Source organism: Pristiophorus japonicus, chromosome 15 (assembly GCF_044704955.1).
Source record: "Pristiophorus japonicus isolate sPriJap1 chromosome 15, sPriJap1.hap1, whole genome shotgun sequence".
In the NCBI taxonomy this organism is placed as follows: Eukaryota; Metazoa; Chordata; class Chondrichthyes; family Pristiophoridae; genus Pristiophorus; species Pristiophorus japonicus.
The window spans coordinates 13,008,530-13,027,407 of record NC_091991.1 but is presented as its reverse complement, the minus strand read 5'-3'; the positions used below and the strand labels follow the sequence as shown (position 1 = coordinate 13,027,407).

The window sequence follows — 18,878 nt, the reverse complement described above, 5'->3', positions numbered from 1 at the left end:
CTCTCCCCGAGTCTGTAAGTGGGGACCAAGCAAAAGAAGAGAGCACTGACGGGAGGCTTGGTGCATTAGCTTCGAGCAGTATAGTCTTCCCATTAACAGACATTAACATTCGCAAATAGCACCAGAGCCTTTGTAACATGGGAATGCTCTGCCCTCTCCTGGTAACTGACTGAAGAAAACATCTCAAATAGCTAGAAAGGGTTCTTCAAATTAACCAAGAAACAAATCACAGAGCTGCGTGAAGGGCTTGGCTGGGCGAAGAGCTGGGAGTCACTGCGGTTCCAGCAAATGTTACACTGCCAGCTCAGACTACTTCTGCTTTCACAGGTATTAAATCAGGTAGTCGGTTAAAACAATTCTGTTCAGTCTCTCAAGGTCAATGTATTTGGCTGCTTCAGAATTATAAGATCATAAGAAATAGGAACCGGAGTTGGCCGTGCTGCCCCTCAGGCCTGCTCCACCATTCAATAAGATCCTGGCTGATCTTCGTCCTCAACTCCACTTTCCGTACTTTCCCTTGATTCCCTGAACAGTCCAAAAATCTCTATTTCAGCCTTGAATATACTGAACGACTGAGCCTCCACAGTCGTCGGGTATATTTGAGTTGAGTCGCAGGTATTCAAAGGAACATGGATCAGTTTCACCATTTTTCCAAAGAGTTTTCCAAATGTACACACAACAGACAAAGGTCAGAGGTGGCACCAGTCCACTCAAAGGTGATCATGGGGAGCAGAAATCGGAACATAACACAGCAAGCTGTCAAACAGATAACTCCGTGTCTGCCTTTACACAGAAAGGGAACAAATTCCTGCACAGAGCAGAAAGGCAGTGCGTGGCTGTAAAAAGGTTAGATATTCTTCACGCAACATTTCCCTACATCACAACAGTGGCTGCACTTCAAAAGTACTTCAGTGGCTGAGGTCGTGAAAGGCATTATATAAATACCCGTATAAAAACATGTTCTGAAGTATAATCATGTTTGAAAGAAAATAATGATAGAAACTAGCAAAGCTTTAAGTGAAATTTTTAAAATTCACCAAATTCAGGGGCTAGATGGGGAATTGGAAAGTGACGGTAATTGTCCCACAAAAAGATCCCAAAATATGTCCTGAACCTACAGGTCAGTCAGTTTTAGGGAAATCTTTTCCATTTTAAGGGATTGATTGGGTTAACAATGGAGAACCACAGGCTGCATAAAAGGACAGCCAGCATGGACTCAAGAAGGGGAGGTCACACTTAACTAACTTACCATATCCCCCAGTGATACACTTGGAGGACCAGCGGACAGCAGTGGACCTTTTAGATTAAGATTTTCACGAGATTAACTAGGGAGTCCTGCAATGGGAACAGGGGGCGTGTTGGAATATGGCTAAAAATCTGTCAGCCGTTAAAGGACTGGAAAGGGGCCCCCGAGTAGGTTGCTTTTAGGATCTTTGCTATTTTATAACGTGCGACTTGGTTGACTATCAAAACATGATCTTAGAGCCTGCAGATGATGGAGGCTAAGCAACTGGCAAAGAAAAGTGTCACAGGATTACATCGGATATACGGCACAGAAACAGGCCGTTCGGCCCAACCAGTCCATGCCGGCATTTATACTCCACTCGAGCCTCCTCCAGTCTTTCCTCATCTAAATCTATCAGCATAACCCTCCATTCCCTTTTCCCTCATGTATTTATCTAACCGCCCCGTATATGCATCGATACTATTCACCTCAACCATTCCCTGTGGGAGTGAGTTCCACATTCTCACCACTCTCTAGGGAAAGAAGATTCTTCTGAATACCCTATTGGATTTCTTGGTGACCAGAAGAACTTGGAGCTTTTCGGGAAACTGGGCTAACAGATGTCAATGTAATTCAATGTCGACAAACGTAACAATGAGTATGGGAGTTAGGAACCAAAAACTGGCAGCTGGTATTGAACAGAGCAACCAGCTAGGACAGGGATTATTTTGAGAAACGTCACTGTGACCAGCAGTCCCGTGAACGCAAGTCAGAAAGGCAAAGCAGGCCTTTCATTACATAGAATTTACAGCACAGAAACGGACCATTCGGCCCAATAGATCTCTGCTATTCACCTCAACCACTCCCTGTGGGAGCGAGTTCCACATTCTCACCACTCTCTGGGTAAAGAAGTTTCTCCTGAATTCCCTACTGGATTTATTAGCGACCATCTGATATTTAGATCTCTAGTTTTGGTCTCCCCCACAAGTGGGAACATCTTCCATACATCTATCCTGTCAAACCCTTTCATAATTTTAAAGAATTATCAGATATTTGTGGAAAATACCCAGAAAACCCTAGCTCCAGGTAAATATATATTTTTTTTTAAATTCATTCCTGGGGTGTGTAGATGGGGGGAGATGAAGTAGGGTGGGAGGAGGCTCGTGTGGAGCATAAACATCGGCACGGACCTGTTGGAAACAGGCCATTCGGTCCGCGTTTTAATTCAATGACATAGTCTTCCTCATACTTGCTGCAGACAGTGCCCCCTGCTGGGGTACATCCCCACAGGACCTCCAGCTCCTCACTCTCGTGGGCATTCATCACATGGCAAGTGTCAGAATGCTACTCGACCATAAAGACCATCCAGGTGAGCCTGCCCCTGCCTCTGCCTCTGCCTCTGCCTCTGCCTCTGCCTCTGCCTCTGCCTCTCCCTCCTTAACGCTACACAACACAGACAGATCAGTGCTTTAACCAGGAGCTCTGCTGGTCGGCACGATTCAATGCCGCACCATGCAGTGAATCTGCTCATTGATGGCGAGGAATAACGAGTCTGAAGAGGGCCCAACCTCCTGTAATATCAGAACACCATCAGATTCTGTAGGAACATTTTTACCATTCCTAACTTCTGGAATATCGAAGATTAAGGGATGATTTGATTGAGGTTTTAAGGATTTTGAAAGGAATTGATAGGGTAGGCAAAGATGAGCTTTTTCCGCTGGTGGGGGAGTCTCGTACAAGGGGACATAACCTTAAAATCAGAGCCAGGCCATTCAGGAGGGAAGTTGGGAAACGCTTCTTCACACAACGGGTGAAGGAAGTGTGAAACTCTCTCCCACAAAAAGCAAGAGATACTAGTGAGATCGATAGATTTTTACTGGACAAGGGTATAAAAAGATATGGAGCCAAGGTGGATGGATGGAGTGAAGATACAGAGCAGCCATGATCTCACTGAATGATGGAGCTGGCTCGAGGGGCTGAATGGCCTCCTTCTGTTCCCATATTCTGAAGGCTCCCTGAGGTGGACAAGTGACTCCTCACATACATGGACACGTTAGCTGGAGTGCGCTGATAAGCCGCAGCATCACCTCATGCCCTGAACTCTTAGTTGACTTATTCTAGCACGCTTCAAGGAAGCGATTCAACCGAATAAACACAGAAAATGCGGGAAGTACACAGCAAGTTAGTTGGTATCTGTAAAGGGAAAAGATGTTCTGCCGGGTTCGCTTCATCATACCACTGAAGGAACAGGAGGCCATTCAGCCCCTCCAGCCTGTTGCACCTCGCAATGTCATACCCCGTCCTTTTACTGCTGCTGACTGACCTGCCGTGCATTTGCAATTTGACTTTTGTATTTCACCAAACGAGTGAATGTTTCGGAGGTCAAAAGTTCAAATAAGTTCTCCAACATCCAAACAACCAATTAGAAATGCAGTGCCCGTTAATTCACAGGGATAAGGATTAGGGTGCAATTTAATGAACTATTAAATATCATAAAAAATAAACATTCCGATCATTCCCATCAAGTAATCTGGTTTAAAGTTACTCTGAGCAGAGTTGATTTAGCTACATTTTGGAATTCAAACTCGGAGTTTTATTTCCAAATACAAAGGGTTTTTATGAAGTCAACACAACTTACACTTGGCCATTCCCTCGAAATATAAAAAGAACATAAGAATTAGGAGTAGTAGGCCATACAGCCCTTCGAGCCAGCTGACATCTTACTCAACTCCACTCGCCTGTACTATTCCCATATTGCTTTATTATAAAAAAATCTATCGATCTCGGTCTTTAAAAACCCAAAGATTGAGCCTCCACAGCCCTCTGGGGTAGAGAATTCCAAAGATTCACCACCCTGAGTGAAGTAGTTTATCCTCAAATGTATTATTTTAAACGGTCTCACAAGCTGGGAGAAGGTACAGCACGTCATCAAGTTCTTAAACAGTTACCTTGAATATTATCGCAATGGGGATGTCCTCTGACAGAGTGTTGTGTCGCAGGTAGTACCTGCCTTGCTTCACCACAAGATTTGTTCGACTTTTCTTCTCGTGAGTAGAGCTGCAAATTGAGCAGAGTCCTGTTATTCAATGTTGCAGGGTAGACGAGGCAGCAGTGGGTTATAAAGAAATTCACTTTGTTGGTATATAAACGGTATAAACATTTTCGTGAGCAGCTCAACAATCTGCTCTCCAATTATCTTAAATCTGTTATTGACCCTCCTCCCAGTGGAAAGAGCTTCTCGTTATCAACTCTACCAAAACCCTTTATAATGGTGAACACCTCTCCTTGTCCTTCTCTGCTCTAAGGAGAACAACCCCAGCTTCTCCAGTCTCTCCATATCACTGAAGTCTCATATCCCTGGAACCATTCTCGTAAATCTCCTCTGCACACTCTCCAAGACTTTGACATCCTTCCAAAAGTGTGGTGCCCAGAGTTGGACACAATACTCCAGCTGAACCCTAACCAGTGTTTTATAAATGTTTAGCATAACTTCCTTGCTTTTGTACTCTATGTCTCTATCTATAAAAGCTTAGGCTCCCATATGCATTTTTAACAGCCGTCTCAACTAGTCCTGTCACTTTCAAAGGTTTGTGTATGTGAAACTCCAGATTTCAGTTCCTGCACCCCCTTTAAAATTGTACTACCTGTATCTTGTTTATATTGCTTCTCCTTAATCTTCTTTCCAAAATGCATCATTTCTTACTTCTTTGCATTAAATTTAATCTGCCATATGTCTGCCCATTTCACCAGTCTGTCTATCCTCCTGAAGTCTGTTGGTTCCGAGGCATGGACCATGTACAGTAAGACACCTCAAGTCGCTGGAGAAATACCACCAACGATGTCTCCTCAAGATCCCACAAATCCCCTGGGAGGACAGACGCACCAACATTAGCGTCCTCGACCAGGTCAACATCCCCAGCATTGAAGCACTAACCACACTTGATCAGCTTCGCTGGGCAGGCCACATTGTTCGCATGCCAGACACGAGGCTCCCAAAGCAAGCGCTCTACTCGGAACTCCTTCACGGAAAACAAGCCAAAAGGTGGGTAGAGGAAACGTTACAAGGACACCCTCAAAGCCTCCCTGATAAAGTGCAACACCCCCACTGACACCTGGGAGTCCCTGGCCAAAGACCGCCCTAAATGGGAGGGCGCTGGGCACCTTGAGTCTCATCGCCGAGAGCATGCAGAAATCAAGCACAGGCAGCAGAAAGAGTATGCGGCAAACCAGTCCCACTCACCCTTTCCCTCAAGGACTATGTGTCCCACCTGTGACAGGGACTGTGGTTCTCGTATTGGACTGTTCAGCCACCTAAGGACTCATTTTAAGAGTGGAAGCAAGTCTTCCTCGATTCCGAGGGACTGCCTATGATGATGATGAAGTCTGTTATACTCCGCTCCTCACTGTTTACTATAGTGTGTGTTCTCTGCCACTGTTCCTACTGATCTTGCTCACCTTGCACTTCCCTATCCTGAAGGCTGCAATTCAATTCATGGAATCCCATAGGCAATGGCAGCTCTCCGTTATCTCGCCTGCCTGAATCTGAGCTAGTGCTCACCTGATGCATTTCCTGTAGGGTTTGTGGATAGCGATTGATGAATCCTAGCTCATCGAACTTCCCATTGAGGTCATCAGTACCCTAGCTGACCTAACTTCGCACCCAGCAGGGATTGCATCTGGTACCTCCTTCTTCTCTACTCAGTGGCATCCTATTCATTTACCTCAGTTGTATCTCAGTGGGTAGCATTCTCACCTGAGTCAGAAGGTTGTGGATTAGAGTCCCACTCCAAGGACTTGAGCACAAAAAAAATCTAGGCTGACACTCCCAGTGCAGTGCTGACAGAATGCTGCACTGTCGGAGGTGCCGTCTTTCGGATAGGATGTTAAACTGAGGCCCCATCTGCTCTCGGGTGGACGTAAAAGATCTCACTGTTTTGAAGAGCAGGGGAATTATCCCTAGTGTCCAGGACAATATTTATCCCTCAATCAACATTATAAAAACAGATTATCTGGTCATTATCACGTTGCTGTTTGTAGGAGCTTGCTGTGCGCAAGTTGGCTGCCGCGTTTCCCACATTACAACAGTGACTACAGTTCAACGATAAGGGAATAAGGGGTTTTGGGGAGCGGGCAGGGAAGTGGACCCGAGTCCATGATCGGATCAGCCATGATCGTATTAAATGGCGGAGCAGGCTTGAGGGGCCATATGGCCTACCTCTGCTCCTATTTCTTATGTTCTTATATTCAAAAAGTACTACATTGTCGTGAAAGGCATTATATAAATCTAAGTCGGTCTTTATTTTTCTTTCTGCAATAGCTGCACCTCAGTGTAGAGTCCACTATCACTCCCAGAGCTCGTGGGCAGTAGACAGCCCGCTGTCACTCCCAGGGGTCAGGTCAGTGTAGAGTGCGCTGTCACTCCCAGGGCTCCTGGTCAATGTAGAGCCCACTGTCGCTCCCAGGGCAGGTCAGTGTAGAGTGCGCTGTCACTCCCAGAGCTCCTGGTCAGTGTAGGGCACGCTGTCACTCCCAGGGCAGGTCAGTGTAGAGTGCACGGTCACTCTCAGAGCTCCTGGTCAGTGTAGAGCGCGCGGTCACTCCCAGAGCTCCTGGTCAGTACAGAGTTTCTATTTAATCATCTTCTTAGGCAGTTCGAATGTTCAGCGTAAAGGTAAGGAGATCGCCAGTTTTCTTTTAATTAGTCAATAGATTGTATTGTCTTACTAGTGCTCAGGAGGGTGGAGGTACAAACGTTTAATAGACATTTATTTGGATTAAAAGTGCAAGATTTCCAAATGTAATCATTTAACTCAACTGCAGTTTTAATTTCAAAACACTAACCTAACCCAAAACCTATTTAACCTTGAAGAGGCTCTCCTCCACAATGTGTACAAGCTCGCCTACACCAGCATCAATCTTTAATGATACTTTTTAAACTTGAATTATTGGGCCCAAGTTTCCACACGATAAAAAACGGGTGCCCCTCCGAGCTGGGCGCCCGTTTTTCGCGCCTGAAAAAAAACTCGCGATTCTGGAGAGCCCTGCAGCTCCTTGTCTGCCTGGCGCGGCGCCCAGGGGGGCGGAGCCTACACTCGCGCTGATTTTGTAAGTGGGAGGGGGCGGGTACTATTTAAATTAGTTTTTTTCCTGCCGGCAACCCTGCGCGTGCGCGTTGGAGCGTTCGCGCATGCTCAGTGTGAAAAAAACATTGGCACTCGGCCATTTTTGTAGTTCTTTGTAGCTGTTTAGTTTTTGAACATTTTTTAATAAAAGCACATTGCCATCAGCACATCAGGACTGAGAAGGCTGCAGGAAGCCTCAGAAAGTTGAGGCAGCCGTTTCCCGACGACCTCCCCCTTTTGCCGTCGGGAAATGGCTCCTCAATTTCTGAGGCTTCCTGCAGCCTTCTGTCTCCTTCCCTCCCTCCCGCCGTCTGGAACGGCTTCCTCCCCCTCCCCCCTCACTGCGTTCGGTCGGTTGGGCCCTCACTCCCCCCCTCCCCAACGGCTCCCTTCCCCCCCCCCCCCCGCGTTCGGTCGGTTCCCTCCCCCCCCCCGGCGGTCGGTTCCCTCCCTCCGTCCGGAACGGCTCCCCCCCCACCCCCCCCCCCCCGCGTTCGGGAACGGCTGCCTCGTTTTGTGAGGCTTGCTGCAGCATTCTCCCTGGCTGAAGCATTTTCACACAGGTAGGAAGATGGTTTATTTAATCTTTTCTTTGCTTATAAATTTTTATTCAAGTTGGATTTATTTATATAATATTTGTACAAGTATAAATAAGGATTTATTGTAGAATTTAATGACTTCCTTCCCCCCCCCCACCTCGTTCTGGACGCCTAATTTGTTAGCTGCGCCTGATTTTTTAATGTGTAGAACAGGTTTTTTCAGTTCTACAAAAATCTTCACTTACTCCATTCTAAGTTAGTTTGGAGTACGTTTTCACTGTGGAAACTTTGAAATCAGGCGTCAGTGGCCGGACACGCCCCCTTTTGAAGAAAAAATTCTGTTCCAAAGTGGAACTGTTCTACCTGACTAGAACTGCAGAAAAAAAAAATGTGGAGAATTGCGATTTCTAAGATAGTCCGTTCTCCACCAGTTGCTCCTAAAAATCAGGCGCAAATCATGTGGAAACTTGGGCCCATTGTGTTGATTGAGATAAGGGGCATTTTCACAGGGACTGGAATGCATTCCATCCTGGGAATTGAGTGTCAGGAATCAAGCATTCCCAAATCAGGTTTTGCAGAGTTAGATGCAGTGTAAACACTGTGCTATCTCCCCACTTTCCTTTAGGCTCAGAGTGAGATGGTCAACCTTTTTTTTTATTTGTTGCTGGGATAGGAGTGTCACTGGCAAGCCCAGCATTTATTGCCCATCCCCAATTGCCCTTGAGAAGGTGGTGGTGAGCCGCCTTCGTGAAACGCTGCAGTCCGTGTGGTGAATGTACTCCCACAGTGCTGTTAGCAAGGGAGTTCCAGGATTTTGACCCAGCGACGATGTATCCTGTAGATGGTACACACTGTGGCCACGGTCATCATCATCATCATAGGCAGTCCCTCGGAATCGAGGAAGACTTGCTTCCACTCCTGAAGTGAGTTCTTTGGTGGCTGAACAGTCCAACACGAGAGCCACAGACACTGTCACAGGTGGGACAGATAGTCGTTGAGGGAAGGGGTGGGTGGGACTGGTTTGCCGCACGCTCTTTCCGCTGTCTGTGCTTGATTTCTGCACGCTCTCAGCGTTGAGACTCGAGGTGCTTAACCCCCCGGCAGATTCCCTTCCTCCACTTAGGGCGGTCTTGGGCCAGGGACTCTCAGGTGTTGCACTTTATCAGGGAGGCTTTGAGGATGTCCTTGTAACGTTTCTGCTGCCCACCTTTGGCTTGTTTGCGGAGGGAGTGAATGTTGAAGGTGGTGGATGGGGTGCCGATCAAGCGGGCTGATTTGTCCTGATATCCCGCAGTGCAGATGTCCAGGTGTTTTCGGGATTCAGAGCCACATTGACCAGGAAGTGGATCGAGACTGCCCAAACTCATTCCACATCGAGCAGACAGAGGAGACGGTCTGACCTTGATCTAAACCCAGGTTCCAGGCATGAAAGGCACAGTGTGGTCTAACACACTGCACCACCCAGTGAAAAATACTCTCAATATACAAAACCTATCAGAGAATCACAGCAATAAATGGACTAACTGAGTAGTTATATTCCAAACCAATACAGCTGGTGACACAAAGCACACCAACGTACACAGCAGAAGTTTCCTTTTCAACACAAAAATCCCTACTGACAACTTAGCTAGATTAAAAATGGTCAAATATATTGAATTCCACAGTTCTGATAACGCACACTATGAACAAATTCGCTCAAATGCAATGTTTAATATTTCCGATTACTGAAAACTGGATATACAACATGCGGGACCTTGAATATTAAAGCAGTTCAAGAGTCAGCACCAAAGCAAAACAGTGCGGATGCTGGAAATCTGAAAGAAGAACAGAAAATGCTGGAAATACTCAGCAGGTCAGGCAGCATCTGTGGAGCGAGAAACAGAGTTAACATTTCAGGTCAATGGCCTTCCATCAGAACAGTTCTGACGAAGGGTCATCGACCTGAAACATTAACTCTGTTTCTCGCTCCACAGATGCTGCCTGACCTGCCAAGATTTAGTGCAGTCATCACTGAACATGGCTGTGGATTGGACATTAATGATTTAATTTTAATACAGCCCATTACTGAACGCAGTAGTACCTGGTCACAGAGGCACCAACGGTTCCTTTTCTATCTGCATCGACAATGATTCTGTTTTTTGACAGCTGTTCCTGGATGAGAATAACCTTCTCGACACCTTTCACAATGAAATAGCCGCCTATGAGAGACCAGAAAGATGTAATTAGACGCATTCAATTTTATATTGCACGGGAGATTGGTCCAGCGAGGAATCAACTTAAAATTATCTGTGTCAAATCCATATATTCCTTCCATCTGTCTGCATAGTTAGTCTTTTCTTGAATTTTCCCTGTGTCCGGGCAAACACTGTGCCCTTAAGCAACAGCACCAAATGCCGACCGACTGACCGCTCGTTCCACTGGTGTTGTGGGATCTTTCTGTGCCTCCATAACAACAGTCACTAACCCAGAATAATTCACTGCTTGTGCAGTGCTTTGGGATGCTTCTGAGAAATGTGATAAAGCAACACATCAATGCACGTTTGTTTTCCCCATCGTTCAATATTTGAGATAACGAAAGTGAGCACCTGGTTTGCGAAACATCGGCTGCAGCCCTGCCCAAGCAAACCCCACCAGCATGTCCTCGCTCCCAGTTTACCCCATACCACTGCACCCATTCCTTCTCACCCCAATTCTTGGGTCCTGCTCGCTGCCAACTTGGTATTTCTCTCCACTAGCACATCATTATTCAATCTATCACCCCTCCGCCTCCTTAAAACCCACCTCTGACCAATTTTGTTTACTTCTAATATCATCGCCTTTGGCTCGGGTCCATTTTTGTCTCTGTAAAAGCCGCAGGACATTTTTCTGCGTAAAAAAAATTATATACACGCAAGTTGTTGTATATATATACTTTTGCCTGATTAGTTTTTGATAAAAATTAATAGTTTCTTCAGCAGTTTAAAAAAAATACAACTGCACTGAATATGAAGGAGTTTATGAAATACGTGTTGCTGCGATGATATGTTCACTGACTGGTACACAAGAGGATAGAAGCAGAAATTATTCAAGACTTAAAACAGGCATTAACGAACGTGGTTCACAGAGTTGCACCACGCTCGGGCAAAACATCCAATTCTAAAGATCACCATTAAATACCTGGGTCCAGAGGGCATTCATTCAGTTTTGCAAATTCTGCTGGGGTCTTCCCTGTAAGCACACAGTTAGAGCTGCGTAGCATTATAGGCATCCTGGGAATGAAACAAAATCAAGTATTAGCACAAGACAGTTCGGAAGAAAATATCCAATGACAGAGATGAAGCTTTTAGCTGGGTGTCGGTTACCTGCCAATGGGTAATGCATTGCGAATTATTCGCTGGCTTCCTCTGGTGTATTCAACATCCACTGTGATCGGGGCAGAGTACGTCATATCTCTCAGGCGACACTAAACATGGAAATCGTAAATAAATAGCAATTATCCCTTTATTCATGCACGTGTACAGCAAGTCGATATTTAAGATTGTACTTTAAGCCAAAAATTAAAAAAGTGCAGACTTGAGATATTGGTCACTGAGATAAACCATTTTAACCAGCTACAACTTGTGGTTCCAGCTAGTCACCCAACTTGCTGCTACTTAAGCTGATCACCCACAGTTGTAATTACTCATCGCTCAGTTTTCGTCCCCTCTTGAAGCTAACATGGTGATATAAATATTCCGATCATTCCCAGCAAGGAATTTAGAGAATGACTGTACTTCAATGGGCTGGTACAGGAGGAGTGTGTGGAAGGAACTAAACATCATGCAAGGGACTGTTACTGAAGTGCTGAGACTATTACTGCACCAAACATGCAGTAGCTCCAAATACAAGGTCCTGGATATTAGTCACATCGTGTACACAGCGTGTACACAGCATCCTCGACAGTGCTTAGAAAACATTCATACGACTTCAAAATCATTATTTACACGGCCTTGCCTTAATCCTCCCCTCGTCTCTGCTGCCTCCTTCCGTCCTACATTGCAGCACATGGCTGCTGACGCCCAGCTCAGATCTCTGATCTCCCCTCCCGCGAGCAGTGCGAACACCCCAGCTCCACGTTCCCCGCCATATCACACACCATCCTGACTTGGAAATATATCGGCTGTTTCTTCATGGTCGCTGGGTCAAAATCCTGAAACCCCTCCCTTACAGCACTGTGGGAGCACCTTCACCACACGGACTGCAGCGGTTCAAAAAGGCGGCAGCTCACCACCACCTTCTCAAGGGCAATTAGGGATGGGCAATAAATGCCGGCCTTGCCACCAACACTTGCATCTCGCGAATGAATTTTGTTTTTAAAAACACAGCCTGGGCTAAAGTGTAAATAATCAGAATTCACAACATTTCCATTGAGAAGAATTTACCACAAGCCGCACCATACCTCATGTGGAGCGACAGGCCTGGTTACATTGAAGCTTTCTTCAACATCTGGGATGCCAACATAAATATTCAGGTATCTACAAAAAACATATTTTTCATTAAAAGAAACATACCAGTAGAAAATCAGCACATATTTGACAAGGCCTCATCTGCTCTCTCAGGCGGACGTAAAAGATCCCTCGGCACGATTTTGAAGAAGAGCAGACGAGTTTTCCCCGGTGTCCTGGGCCAATATTTATCTCTCGGCCAACACTAAAAACAGATTATCTGGTCATTTATCTCATTGCTGTTTGTGGGAGCTTGCTGTGCACAAATTGGCAGCTGTGTTTCCTACATTACAACAGTGACTACACTTCAAATGTATTTAATTGGCTGTGAAGCGCTTTGAGATATCCCAAGGTCATGAAAGGCAATTTATTTAATGCTGACTTATGATTAAGATAACCCTGTAACTGGTGCTAGGAAAATATTCTTGCACTGTAATATAATTTGTTAACACCGACAGAAGGCAAAATTAATTTAAAATAAAGCAGTCAGAAGTGACTTTATATTCTGAAACCTGTCTTGAAATCTTGCAGCACTTCACTCTGCTAATTTTTAACATTCTAAGATGTTCGATAGAAATGCCTCCATTTTAAATTTGAATTTTTTTACATTAAACCACACTCAGTAACTTAACAGATCCACAACTGTTTGAGAACAGATGAAGAGGCAAATGCAACACACAGACGGTAGATAAAGGACATGGATCACAGGAACCTGCACATTAGCCAACATTGCAGCAGAAGTGTACACACAGAGGGAAATCCTTTTAAAGGTGTTCTCTCTGATTGGCTATAACCTCATTCCATGGTTGCTGTTTCAGGCCTATTTTCATCGGACCTGACCTGGGGTAGAAAGGGAAGATAAAATACTTTGTGTATTAACAAAGGCATGACTATTGAATCCATTGCCAATCTTCATAGCATGGCATAGAGTTTATCAAGACAACAACCTGTACTGATAAAGCACCTTTTATACAGAAGACACCCCAAGGTGCTCCATGTAGGGGCAGGGAAGAATTTAATTAAAATAGATAAAGGAGTAGACATACACATGGAAACAAAGCTTGAACAGAGGAACAAAAGTTTGGACAAAAGACATGTTTTGAGAATGTTTTTTCAAGAAGAGAGAAGTGGATTGCTGGGGGGGGTGGGGGAGTTGCAGAGATTGGCACTGAGGCAACTGTGTGCTCTGCCCCAATGGTGCGAAGCAGGGAGGAGGCACAAAGACTGTTGACCAGGACACCAGGGAGAAGCCCCTGCTCTTCTTCCAACAGTGTCATGGGATCGTTTACATCCACCCGAGCGGGTAGATGGAACCTTAGTTTAACATTTCGTCCAAAAGGTCCAGGCTCGAGGGGTCAAATGACTTACTCCTGCTCCTACTTCTCATGTTCCCACAGTGCGGTGGTCCCTCGGGACTGCCCCTCCGACAGTACAGCACTCCCTCAGTACTGCCCCTCCGACAGTGCAGCACTCCCTCAGTACCGCCCCTCCGACAGTGTGGCGGTTCCTCAGTACCGCCCCTCCGACAGTGTGGCGGTCCCTCAGTACCGACCCTCCGACAGTGTGGCGGTCCCTCAGTACTGACCCTCTCCTCCCCACAGTGCAGCGCTCCCTCAGTACTGACCCTCTCCTCCCCACAGTGCAGCGCTCCCTCAGTACTGACCCTCTCCTCCCCACAGTGCAGCGTTCCCTCAGTACTGACCCTCTCCTCCCCACAGTGCAGCGCTCCCTCAGTACTGACCCTCTCCTCCCCACAGTGCAGCGCTCCCTCAGTACTGACCCTCTCCTCCCCACAGTGCAGCGTTCCCTAAGTACTGACCCTCTCCTTCCCACAGTGCAGCGTTCCCTCAGTACCGCCCCTCCGACAGTGCGGCACTCCCTCAGTACTGCCCTGGGAGTGTCAAGCCTGGATTGTGTGCTCAAGTCTCTGGAGCGGGGCATGAATCCATGACCTTCTGGCTCAGAGGCGAGAGTGCTACCCACTGAGCCACGGCTGACACCTGGACAACTGGGCTGAAGTCCTAACATGGGCCAGTCAAGCACGGCAATTCCAGGTCAATTAAACCAACTAACAAAGAGGAAACAACCCTGTAAGGGACAAAAATAAAAATCACTGCCTTTGTAAAACCACTACCCTCTTGACACTTACTTTAAATACCACATTGGATCAGCATCGCTCGTCACCTTCTCATTAGCTTTCATGATTTTCTTAATCTACAGGGAAAGCAGAAGAGGCAGTGAGCGGACCGAGAGGCACTGGGAGGGGCAGTGTGCAGAGTTGGACTGTCGAGTGTCATGAACATTCCTACCTCAACATTTATAAAGTAGTTGAACGAGTCAATGTGCTGCTTCACCAGCCCTTTGACCTGCAAAGAAAAAAGAAACTTAAAACTTTCCTGTCATGCAACGTAATTAAAATAGTAAATCAAGTGGATTTCAGAGGAAAGTACAAACATTGAACTGAGCCAACACAGGAGGAATGTTTACACACACAAGGTTATTAGAACACGGAATGATTTACCACCAGGGGGTGTTGAGGCAGAGACTGGAACATCATTTAAAAGGGAATTGGATTAGGATTAAATAAGGATACGGGGAAAGGGTTAGGACAGCTCCAGTTGAAGTGCTAGCACTGGCCGTAAGTGGGCTGAATGGCCTCCTCCTGTGCTGTTAGTTTTATGGTTCAGAGAATCTGTATCCATCAGAAAAATAGCTTTCTTTTTAAAAAGTGATTAGGTACAGGTTAGCATGGGAACATTAGGAACAGGAGGAGGCCATTCAGCCGCTCGAGCCTGCTCCACCATTCTATTAGACCATGGCTGATCAGCACCTCAACTCCATTTGCCTGCCTCTGCTCCATATCCCTTACCCAACAAAAATCTAACGATCTCAGTCCTGAAAGCTCCAATTGACCCCCAATGTCCACGGCCTTTGGTGGGGTGGGGGGTGGGGGGAGGAGTTCCGGATTTCCACTACCCTTTATGTGAAGAAGTGCTTCCTGACGTCAACCCTAAATGGCCTGGCTCTAAATTTAAGGTTATGCCCCCTTGTTCTGGACTCCCCTCACCAGAGGAAGCAGGTTCTCTCGGTCTACCCTATAAATTCCTTTTAACACTTTTAACACCCTGATCAGATCACCCCTCAACTGTCTAAACACAAAGCAATACAAGCCTAATTTATTCAACCTGTCCTCATAATTTAACCCTCTAAACCCTGCAATCATTCTGGTGAATCTGTGCTGCACCTCCTCCAGCAGAAACTATGTCCACAGCGTGCTCAGCTCTCCAGTTCCAACCAGCAGCCTAGTTACATTGCCACTGAGCTCCCAAAGCAAACTTTGCACCGGGCAAATTTGTACCACAAGTTTTACCTGCGATCATTTGTGGGATGGGCAAGAGTTGTATATTTTGATAATATTCAGGGGATAAATGAAACGCAGGTAGCTTAATGATTCCCTTCTCCAAAACACAACAGCGACGAAAAATATGTACGACAAAGCTCCAACGTTACCTTCAGAAAAGCAGGAAGCAGCTTCCATTTTTCCTAAAAAACAAAACAGAAAATAAACATCGATACATTTAAAGAAAACTTGCACGGTGAAACAATGCTGCCATTTTTATGATGGCTGAGTTAAATCATTTCTGCCTTGCTGTGACATTCCAGGTAGGAGATGGCAGAGCAATAGTCGGGATCTGTACATGGCAAACAATTCAAGGAATGGTGAACAGGATAAACACTCAGCCCTTGGTTACCAGAATAAATGCCACAATTTATCATTTAACTTGTTTCGCTTCTGAACATTCAGGATCAGAGCAATGACTCTCATCACATGGCAGCAACGATAAAGCATGGAATAAACTATAAACCACCTCCAGCCCTACAACCCGCCCAGATCTCTGCGCCCCTCCAATTCTGATCTCTTCTACATTCCCCGAATTTAATTGTCCCACCATTGGCGGCCGTGCCTTCAGCTGCCTGGGACCCTAGCTCTGGAACTCCCTCCCTAAAGGAGGGAGGGCTTTAGATTCCTGAGGCACTGGGGCCACTTCTGGGGGAAGGTGGGACCTGTACAAGCCGGACAGGTTGCACCTCAACATAGCCGGGACCAATATCCTCACAGGGGGATTTGCTGGTACTGTTGGGGAGGGTTTAAACTAGCTTGGCAGGGGATGGGGACCGGAGAGTAGATTCAGTAGGAAGGGGAGTAAAACTGGAATTAGAAAGCAAAAATGTAGAAAGCGAGTTTGAAGGACAGAGGAAACAAGCAGGAAAAAATGGTAAAATACACAAATTTAAAAGCTCCTTGTCTAAATGCACGTAGCATTCATAACAAAATAGATAGGTTGAAGGCACAAATAGATACAAAAGGGTATGATCTGATAGCCATTACAGAGACGTGGTTGCAAGGTTACCAGGGCTGGGAACTAAATATTCAGGGGTATTTGACAATTCGGAAGGACAGACAGAAAGGAAAAGGAGCACTGTTAATAAAGGATGGGATCAGTGCGCTAGTGAGAAAAGATATTGGCTCAAAGGATCAAGATGTTGAATCAGTTCGGGTGGAGATAAGGAATAATAAAGGGAAAAGTCGCTAGCCAGCGTAGTCTATAGGCCCCTTAACATTAGCTACACTGTTGGACGGAGTATAAATCAAGTCATAATGGAGGCTTGTAATAAAGAAACGGCAATAACCATGGGCGATTTTAACCTTCAAATTGATTGGACAAAGCAAATTGGCCAGGGTAGCCTTGAGTTCAGAGAGTGTATCTGGTATAGTTTTCTTTGAACAGTACGTTGCGGAACCAACCAGGGAGCAGGCTATCTTAGATCTGGCACTGTGTAATGAGGCAGGATTAATAAATGATCTTGTAGTAAAAGATCCTCTAGGAATGAGTGACCTTAACATGGCTGAATTTCAAATTCAGTTGGAGGGTGAGAAAGTTGGTTCTCAAACCAGGGTCCTAAGCTTAAATAAAGGAGACTACGAAGGAATGAGAGCAGAGTTGGCTAAAGTGGACTGGGAAAATAGATTATAGTATGGGACTGTTGATGAGCAATGGCAGATATTTAAGGAGATATTTCATAACTCAACAAAAATATATCCCAATGAGAAGGAAAGACTAAGAGAAGGGATAACTATCTGTGGCTAACTAAGGTAATAAGGAATGGTATCAAATTGAAAACAAGGGCATACAATGTGGCCAAGACTAGTGGGATGACAGAGGATTGGAATATTTTTAAAAGACAGTGAAGAACGACTAAAAAAATGATAGAGGGGGAAGATAGATTATGAAAGTAAGCTAGCACGAAATATAAAAACGGATAGTTTCTACAGGTACATCAAAAGGAAAAGAGTGGCTAAAGTAAATCCTGAGACTGGGGAATTAATAATGGGGACAGGGAAATGGCAGAGACGTTGAACAAATATTTTGTATCAGTCTTCACGGTAGAAGACACAAAAAACATCCCAATAGTGGATAATCAAGGGGCTATAGGGAGGGAGGAACTTAATACAATCACTAATGAAGTAGTACTCAGTAAAATAATGGGACTGAAGGCGGACAAGTCCCTGGACCTGATGGTTTACATCCTAGAGTCTTAAAAGAAGTGGCTGCAGAGATAGTGGACGCCTTGGTTGTAATCTACAAAAATTTCCTGGATTCTGGGGTGGTCCCAGAGGATTGGAAAACCGCAAATGTAACTCCCCTATTTAAAAAAGGAGAGACAGACAAAAAGCAGGAAACGATAGACCAGTTAGCCTAACATCTGTCGTTGGGAAAATGCTGGACTCCATTATTAAGGAAACAATAGCAGGACATTTGGAAAAGCATGATTCAATCAAGCAGGGTCAGCATGGTTTTATGAAAGGATATGGTGTATTTGGATTTCCAGAAGGCATTTGATAAGGTGCCACGTAAGAGGTTACTGCACAAGATAAAAGTTCACAGGAGGTTGGGGGTAATATATTAGCATGGATAGAGCATTGGCTAATTAACAGAGAATCGGGATAAATGGGTCATTTTCAGTGACTAGTGGGGTGCCGATGGGATCAGTGCTGGGGCCTCAACTATTTACAATCTATATTAATAACTTGGATGAAGGGATCGAGTGTAATGTAGCTAAGTTTGGTGAAATACAAAGATGGGTGGAAAAGCAAATTGTGAGGACGACAATTTGCAACGGGATATCGACAGGCTAAGTGAGTGGGCAAAAATTTGGCAGATGGAGTTAATGCGGGAAAATGTGAGGTTATCCACTTTGGCAGAAATAATAGAAAAGCAAATTATAATTTAAATGGAGGAAAATTGCAAAGTGCTGCAGTACAGAGAGACCTGGGGGTCCTTGTGCATGAAACACAAAAAGTTAGTATGCAGGTACAGCAAGTAATCAGGAACACAAATGGAATGTTGGCCTTTATTGCAAGGGGGATAGAATATAAAAGCAGAGAAGTCCTGCTACAACTGTACAGGGTATCGGTGTTTTGGTCTCCATATTTAAAGGAAGGATATACTTGCATTGGAGGCTGTTC

The 18,878-nt window shown here is 45.4% G+C and overlaps 1 protein-coding gene across 2 annotated transcripts in view; it reads right to left on the bottom strand.

Annotated features, from left to right (window-relative positions):
* Nucleotides 1-18,878, bottom strand: part of polr3b (polymerase (RNA) III (DNA directed) polypeptide B) — a 98,218-nt gene that overhangs the window by 75,079 nt on the left and 4,261 nt on the right. For both annotated transcript variants that reach the window (XR_011596724.1, XM_070900170.1), the window contains exons 2-9: nt 15,860-15,892; nt 14,659-14,715; nt 14,499-14,563; nt 12,304-12,379; nt 11,228-11,328; nt 11,043-11,134; nt 9,967-10,084; nt 4,174-4,282 (exon numbers count right to left, since the gene is read on the bottom strand). Coding sequence is in view for 1 of the 2 variants with exons in the window: in XM_070900170.1 (XP_070756271.1) it covers nt 4,174-4,282; nt 9,967-10,084; nt 11,043-11,134; nt 11,228-11,328; nt 12,304-12,379; nt 14,499-14,563; nt 14,659-14,715; nt 15,860-15,892 (651 nt within the window). In the remaining variant the exon portion in view is untranslated. The remainder of the gene's footprint in view (nt 1-4,173; nt 4,283-9,966; nt 10,085-11,042; nt 11,135-11,227; nt 11,329-12,303; nt 12,380-14,498; nt 14,564-14,658; nt 14,716-15,859; nt 15,893-18,878) is intronic.